At 40.5% G+C, this 8,542-nt stretch overlaps 1 protein-coding gene across 1 annotated transcript; it reads left to right on the top strand.

The window, feature by feature from the left end:
• Positions 1 to 545: 545 nt before the first annotated feature.
• Positions 546 to 7,603, top strand: LOC147449942 (uncharacterized). The gene is made up of 3 exons (XM_086522281.1): positions 546 to 2,387; positions 2,514 to 2,650; positions 2,890 to 7,603. The coding sequence occupies exons 1-3, from the start codon at positions 2,318 to 2,320 to the stop codon at positions 2,986 to 2,988; spliced, it is 306 nt and encodes a 101-aa protein (XP_086378407.1). The 5' UTR covers positions 546 to 2,317; the 3' UTR covers positions 2,989 to 7,603.
• Positions 7,604 to 8,542: the final 939 nt, after the last annotated feature.

Here is an 8,542-nt window from a genome sequence, read left to right as displayed (position 1 = left end):
AACGTCGGTGTTACTGAGTTCCATCCAGCTCGGCTTAGCTATACGGTCACCGGCAACGCAGGCGCAGGTGTCGGTCAGAGGGGCACCTTGACAAGTGACTACGTTTCGTGAGAGAAGGGAAAGGGGAAGAGGAAAGAGGAAAAGGGGTGAGAGAGAGAGAGAGAGAGAGGGCGAGGCGAGAGAAAAAACAGGGGAGCGATCGATTGAGAGAGAAAATGGCAAAAAAAAGTGCCTACGAACGTGGCTCTTCTCTCTCTCTCTCTCTCTCTCTCACACACACACACACACACACACACAGACACTTGCATGGCACGCCCTCATATACCCCAGCTATCCTACACATGATTTTTGCCCTAGACACATCCTACAAGCACAATTTTTTGGTGGAACTAGACACACAGCATAGCTAGCACACATGAGGTTGCATAATAGGAGCCATCGACGGGCGCATGCATGGCAGGAGGAGATGCCGCGAGAGGACGTGAAGAGAGAGAGAAACACGATTGGGGGGGGGGGGGGGGGGGGGGGGGGGGCGAGGGTCGAGACTCGAGAGGACGTGAATGGAGAGGGAATGGCATTCTCCATTCTAGAGAGCGGGTGGACGGCCTTGAAAAGGGGCAGGAAGGTTGCATGCAGGATGCACAAATTAACCTACTCCACACGGCGCACACAGTGATCTCCCACCCTTTTGTGTTGCCTGTTGATCAGTAATCGTCCCTCACACACTTTTGCATGCACTATTAATCTCTACCTACAAAATTCGTTGCGTGCACAACCTACACACACTCTCATGCGTCCTCAAAAGGGCACCTAACGCTCGCTGTATATAACCCTCCATTGATCAATTGCCCCTTGCTCTGCTGACTGCCTCTTCCAGCTTCATAGCTATTAGCTATTCCGCACATCCAGCTGGGCTTCATGAGAATGCCTAATCCGATACCCTCATCTATGCTAGCTGTTACCGACCCTCCGTGTTTGTCTTCAGATTTGTGCCGGCGTATAAATTCTGCGTCTGAAGAACGGCCTACTCTCTCTCTCTCTCTCTCTCTCTCTCTCTCCTAAATTCGATTAATTAAGGCTGCCATAGAGGTAGCAGGTTCCTTAGTTATTTTGTGCTTTGCTGCGTCCGGGTGTGGAGCACTCACGTCAGCAGAGTTTAATTCTGTGGGTTTGAATTGTGCTGTTGAACTAGGGCTGAGCTTTGAGGCGATAGTTGCATTAACTGTAATCAATGCAGTTTGTTACACACACAGACGTCCTCGAAGTCTTGAAATGGAAAGGGGCGGCCGCGTTTACATATTCCCTCTCCAAATTAAGGTTGGTCTCTTTTGAGGGGGGTCATCATAAGATGCCCTGCAAAGCGCCAAGCGAAGCATATTGCAAGATTGAGAGCAATGATGGTGCTGCTCCCTTGATTCCTCAACAGCGCCCAGCGAATCGACGTCGCTGCATGCCCATACGCTTTGTAATTGGATTCGACTTGTAATCATACTTGCCGCCTTTTCTGCCTGCAACCTTTTCTTCCCAGTTCGGCCGGATCGGGTGTGAGCTGAGGTCTGCTGCTGGATCTGTGTTTGTGTGCGTGTGTGTGTATGTGTGTTTGCGTTCACCTCTCTCTTCATCATAAGCTCATGATTTTGCTCTCCCTTTTCTTCTCCCTTTGTTGATGCTACATACGTATATTATGTACTCGCGATACTCGCTCTCATGACTCTCTAGTTCTCCTGGGCTTGTTCTCTCATCTGCTTTACACGTGAGGAACTCATTTGAGATTCAGTCCTTCCATTGTTTCTGTCGTCAGCTTGATCTGCTTCCATTATTTCTTCTGCTGATGCGCTCCGCTACATCCATTATCCTCTCTCTCTCTCTCTCTCTCTCTCTCTCTCTCTCTCTCTCATACCCGGTTTTTCTTTTCTTGAAGAGGCAGGCGGGCCGCCTTTATATAGCCTATACATTCAGGGAAATAGTATAGTAGAATTATTGTTATGTGGTTGGCAGTTTGCTTTTGGGATGTTCTGTGGCTTTGTAGGCTTGTGCGTGCCGGGTCTTGCGAGGCGAGGATACCCAACAAAGGGAAAAAAACGTCCTTTCTCCTCCCCCACCACCGCACCCACCCACCATTCTCCTGCCCCCTCCTTTCTTTTGCAGTCCATTTGCCTCTCCCTCTTGTTATATAAAATCCACCTGTGGAATCTTGCAGCTTGCTTGTCTTGTCTCTAGCACTTCTCTCTCTTTTTCGCTAACGCTGCAACGCTCCATTCATACCTCTCTCTCTCTCTCTCTCTCTCTCTCTCTCTCTCAAGCTTAATAGCTTTCGATGAGCGGTAATCAGATGAAAGCGTTTTCACTTCAAGGCACGTCTTGTGGAGTCTATAAGTCGGAAGCCTGTACGTGGGAATTCATGGCGCTGATTTTATTATCGGGGACCGCAGAGAATATGCATGAGCAGCTTATGAGGGCAGGCCGATGTTGAGGGGATTGGCTGCCTGGCTCGACGCCTTTCCATGGTACAGTCTGTATTGAAGCAGCCCTATTAACCACACAATCATATTGTGCAGAAGAGCGTCGGACCAGGCTTCATTCCCCCCAACATGACGATGGCCGCCAAACAACACAGATCGTGAGCTTCCCAGAGTCGGCAAGCAAAGAGGTATGCTATTACGAGCCCTAAATTTTTTATGCCTGATCAGAGACCTCTCTCATTGCTTGCATTTTAAAAGCATGCGACTTGCTGCTGCGCCATGGCTTTGCTGGATCATCTGAGCTTGGCTATTCCATGGTTTACCGACCTAATTTGTGTTTATTGAGTAGTTTATTAGTCTCTAAATGTTAAGGCTGATCTATTACAGAACCTGACGCGGGTGTGTTGAACGTCGTGCTTTTTTGCAGCCTCACTCGTGTGGAGATGTACAATTGGGACTCTTGGAAGGTGTTGCTCGAGGGAATGCCGCCTGGCTCGAGGCCGGGATGAGTTTTCTCGTCTGTTAACTCTAAAACCAGATCGATTTTCTGAACCCGATCATTCTAGTATCTGTAGTACTGCTTATGATCTTATGAATTCCAGCCTGCATGTAGGTCGCTCTATCTATGTCAGTAGGCACAATGAACTGCATCGGTATGTGTAGCTACGTTGCCTGTTTTCCTTAAGCAAATGACAATAATGTACTCCTGCTGCAAGCCATTTAGGCACACCAGTACATAGCTTGCAGATCTAATATTGATGAGCATTCATCGCTGGCTATGCTAGATTTTGTCTACCTTTTATCAATAGATAGCTACATTTGCAACTTAGAAATGCATGTTCTTCGACGTCGGACCAGGCTTCATTCCCTCCAGCAATGTTTCCACAAGTTCAGAGGCGATATCAAGCGAGGCACGTGCATTCAGCTACATCAAATCATGTGGAGACCTGTCACGTAAAATGTTTTGTTGAGGATTTGCTGACTGATACGCATGCTAATGCTAACGTCCTTGTCCTTCTTTTGTTTTTCTGAGCACTGTTCTGCAAGATACAGCATACCATTCCCTACTTTGAAATGCAAAGCATGCCCAGTGATTGCAGGGTTGTAATGGAGCAATCCCATGATTCCCATCTCTAGGAGACCTATTATGATTCATTTATGGACGGTACGATGCTGCACAACAATGTGGGAGGATCTAGCTTGATTGATCAGCACCGTGTGGAAACTGGCTGTGTCATCATTGCACGAGAACTTGAGCAACACACCTCGGCCAACCAATTGGCCGATGCGAATTTCATCATCATATCACCCAGGTAAAAACCATCTCAGTTGGATGTACTCCTGTAGGTGTAAAGTAATTTGGTGCAAAATTGTGGGATAGTAATCTGTTCATGGGGGTGATTTTGGTCGTTACGTATAAATTGTACCTAGCTAGGTATGCGGTGCCTCCCTCACAGAAGCTCTTGCTGTTATGCATTGTATGAAAAACACTGAAAAATACTCTGTTTACCTACATGAGAAAATTTATAAATCTTCTTGTGTGGCTAGTCTATGAACATGAAAATGTCCTTTTGAATGATGAGGATTCATGAGCAATTGTTATCAATGTTTGGCTACAATTAGTAGTTGCATAAAACGTTGATTGTATTATGAAAAACATCTCGTTTTAATATTTTGCAACATCAAAGTGGGAAAAAGGTGTTCAATGTGGTCTGTAGATAATGTTTCAATTAATATAATGCAGGCTTCAAAGCTGATGCAAGAGAAGTTTTAAAAGGTTGATCGCTGCCATAAATTTGGAGCTTTGTGTTGTTTTGAAATACATACGCTCTTCTCTTAAGAAAACAAAGAATAGCCACACAAGAAGGCAAGAAGGCCCTGAGTAAGTCAACCTTTGTGTTGTTCTACTTAGTCATCTGAGAAGTGAAGTAGACCATTCAATTATTCAAATTCATTGTTTATTTGCCTATAACATTCGAACATTAATCAGGAACTTAGAATTTGGAGGATCATCTAGCACAAAAGGCTCTAAAGAAGATAGCTCAATGTCCCCTTCAAATTTGTAGTCTAGGAATACCTAATGTTTTTATGGGACTTCAAAAACTTAATGATTGATGAAGTTATAGATAGGTAGAGATGTAGAAACAGCTGCTAAGAGTGAAATAGATAGATAAGAGGTGGATGAAGTAAGTGCATAATAGAGAATATTGATTTGAGACATGGAGTTAGAAATGATCAGAGATAGATAGAGATTCTTAAAGATAGGCAAATACATAGGTCGAGAGAGAGCCAAAGTTGCATCGATATGGTCAGTCACTTTTTTTCCTGCGAGAAGCTCCCTTCTTTTGCCTTCCTCAATTTCTTTTAATGTTTGACAATTTTACACAAAAAATTGTTCTGTAAAAGAAATTAGTACGCCATTACCATTTATTTCTTGAGCATCTTTCACACCTTTGTTCAATGGCATTGGGTTGGATTTCTCTAAAGGAGCTTCAAAATTCGTAGAGATTGAAGATGGGCATTATAGTTGATGGTATTGGTACAATAGAATCTCCAATTAGCACCCACCTTTCACAACCCTGTTATCCATATATCATCAAGTAGGTCTTGACAAGCAAAATCTAAATCTCTAACCTATCCAAAGTTGGAAACTTGCTTTCAAAAAACAATGGACATCTAATTTTGAAGGAAGCTGTTCATATGGATATCCTTAAAGGGCCCTTTTGAGTCCCTAGAATCCCTCTAATGTCTACCAGGTATTGGAGGTCACCTATTATGAAGAAGCGATGAAAATTCAGGATTGTAATGAAGACAACGAATTCTATTCAAAATTCAGGACATCTAAACTTTTTCAAGTGTTATATACCTATGTATTTAATCATACAATGAGCTAGAAGTACATATTTCTATCTAACTAAACATCTAAAATGTGTAGATTTATGTAGTAATGACAAAGTGGGCACGTCCGATTCAGATGTATATAAAATGAGCAAGGTGTGGTATCCATGTAATCAATACTAATAGAATATGCATGCAAAGGACTTGACGTCCTTTAATAAAATACGTGCAAGACTATAATAAATTTGATCAAGCTCTTATAAGTAGATTTTTGTCAAGCACAATTCATTGGTAAATTTGAACGATGATATGTTAGCTGAAGTTTGAATGACGATATTTGAACTATATATTTGTAGTGCCATATGCATGCTTCTCTTGCGTTGTATATTCAATCTCATGTTTCTTCAACTGGCAAGGCTTTAAATGCATTGGATGGTGTAAATGCATGTGGATAGTGCCCTAGATTCTATAATGTGTGGCCCATGCAGGTGGTTGTTAGCTAAACTAACTAAGAAGAGATTTCTTTTTCTTAAGCCTAATTCTTTAGCTCCGGCACAATGTGAATCATGTGCATGGAGATATATATTTGTCCTATAGTAAAGGAACTAAAACAATCATGCAAAGTTTTAGAAGTGGTGGACATAAGACATATAGGTCATTGCATTGTTTTGTTTAGAGGTATTTTAATGTTTGTGGAGCTGCTCTCTTGACCTTTTGAATTTTCCCAGTGATCCTTGGGAAAGATGCTCATGCCTACTAAAGTATTCCCTCATTGTATACACCTCTAGTGGCATTGATTATTTTCATTATCAAATATTGTTATTGGTTTTATACTTTTTGCATTGTGAAATTGGTCTCTCTAATTATACATTATTAATGTTGCACTAATCATGCCATTGTAACACTAACCCTTCAAGTCATTAGTTGGCACCACTAAGAAAAATGATATCTAAAGGTAACCAAGCATTTCATTTAGAATCCCATGATATGGGTGGAGGATTTTAAGGAGAGGATTCTAGAAGGAGACACACGGGATAAGCAAGTTCTTCATAATTTTCTAGTTGACCCACTTTACAAGATTGAAAATTATTCATTTGATGGATTTGTTGTATAATATTAAGAATGTGAGAATCTTATTATGAGACCATATTATAAGAAAGAAAGATACTCATGGTGCAAGATTAGCCTTGTCGGACATTAGTTAATTTAAACATTATTATTAGCATACTTTTGTGGATAAGGGTATGAAGTAGTCTTGGGCTTGTGAGATTATGTCAAGATTGCAAGATGAAGTAGGTTATTTGTTGTTTACATCAACCTCCTTGAGAGCAAAAACTCAAGGAGAATTCTCAAGCAATTAGTGACCACTTTTACTACTATACTTCTAAAATGGAGTATTTATGAAAATTTCTCTCTAATGTATTGCTTATGGTATTTATTTGGGGATTTTTCTTATGTCAAAACCAAAAATTTACATAACTTGTGCTCTCTAATCTTGTATGTAACTCTGAGTAGAATCACAACCATGCATTATATTCACTAAAAATCAAATATATAGATGCTAATCTCTCTTCAGAGTGTATAATTGATCGATTAGGGGAAGTATCAAAATGGATTAGTCTTTATCTCTAAGTAGAATCTTACACTTACATTATATTCACTAACAATAAACTATAAAAATAGTAATCTCTCTCTTTATAAAGTAGAATCTATTATTAAGAAAAGTGTCATTGAATCTAATACTTATTTTTAGATTCAGCGAAATTTAACTATGAAAGAAGATAGTTTTCCTTAAGAGAGATATAGAGGAGACTATAGATTGTGCCGGGCTTTTTTTTTCTTCACATAAACACACATTAAAAACACTATAGACATGCACATAATTCAAAGAGAATACCCAATTAAGGTGGACAACTCACTGAAGATCGGGGATTTGCTTGAAGTCGTCCCCCCTCCAAAAAGGTTCTCTCAAAGGAGAGATTTGTTACAATACAAGTTTGCTCTTGTGAATCATTTCTTGAGTGAAGAAGATGATGTTCTTCGAGATTCCATGGTGTAACCCTCCTAGATGAGGGTGAAAAGAAGTATTTTTCAAGCACGAGAATTGTTATTCCAAGATGCTTGCACATGGAACAGGTCTTAGCATTGCTTAGTAATATAATAATAAACATGGACAAGAAACTTTTATTTGTTTGGATTTTCATCCATATCCAAGAGCTTGAGCATAATATTCATCAAGAGAGAGAGAGAGAGAGAGAGAGAGAGAGAGAGAGAGAGAGAGAGAGAGAGAGAGAGAGAGAGAATCCCAACGATCCCCTCCTTATATGCTTGTGCAAGTACGTGTGCAACTATACTTCTATTAGAATGCTTAACACTTGGCCAATGAGGTGAGGGTATCCCATAATGCAACTCATGCTTATCGTATACTTGTCCTAGCTTTCCTTGCATCAATACCCTTCCCCCCTCCCCCACCTTCCTTGGGACTCTTCTTGGCAAGTGGACACATTACACAAACTCACATATACTTGTTAAGTTTTCACAAAGCAAGTGTATGCTACTTTGGACATCTTAAGACTTCATACTTTGAGTGTAACGAGTTGTTCTAGTGACTTCAGCTTGGCACAATCACTTTCTATTTTTAGACTCTTATAATTGCTTTCAATTGTGTCCTTTGTCCTATACTTTTAATCAAGGCTGCCTGGGATACCATTAGGACAAGTGTGAGGCTTCAAATTTTCACTATAAGAAATGGTAGGGAGACAATAATTTGTATTTTTGAAAACACTATGAAAATCTCTTAATTGTTTATTGCGACCTTTTACCTTGTTTTGTAGAGAGAAGGTCCAAAATCAGTTGGAGAGGGAAGAGAGAGAGAGGACGGGGGATTCTTTTTGCATTTTAAATATTTTCGTAGTTACTTCCACGACTATTATCGTGAAAGTTAACTCTGTTATTGCCGCTACTATTATCGCGTTCGAAGCACAATTTAGCGGCTAAACATTCAAATTTTGGTTTAAATATCCCTCCCCCCCCCCTCCACAAATTTTGGTGTTTCCCTCCTCTTAATAAAAATTAAAGAACATTATATGACATTTTCAAATTTTGAAAAAAGAAATGAAAAGATAGAACAATAGTTAGCTATGTGAGATTACACTTGGTTACAACTAAACTAATCACTATCACTTGATTAACATAATTTAGCATGCTTCATTAAATTAGAGAGAGGAGAGGAAGGAGAGAGA

Source organism: Adiantum capillus-veneris, chromosome 10 (assembly GCF_014529385.1).
Source record: "Adiantum capillus-veneris isolate H3 chromosome 10, ASM1452938v2, whole genome shotgun sequence".
NCBI lineage: Eukaryota > Viridiplantae > Streptophyta > Polypodiopsida > Polypodiales > Pteridaceae > Adiantum > Adiantum capillus-veneris.
The sequence above is the reverse complement of the archived record's forward strand: the minus strand, read 5'-3'. Positions and strand labels throughout refer to the sequence as shown.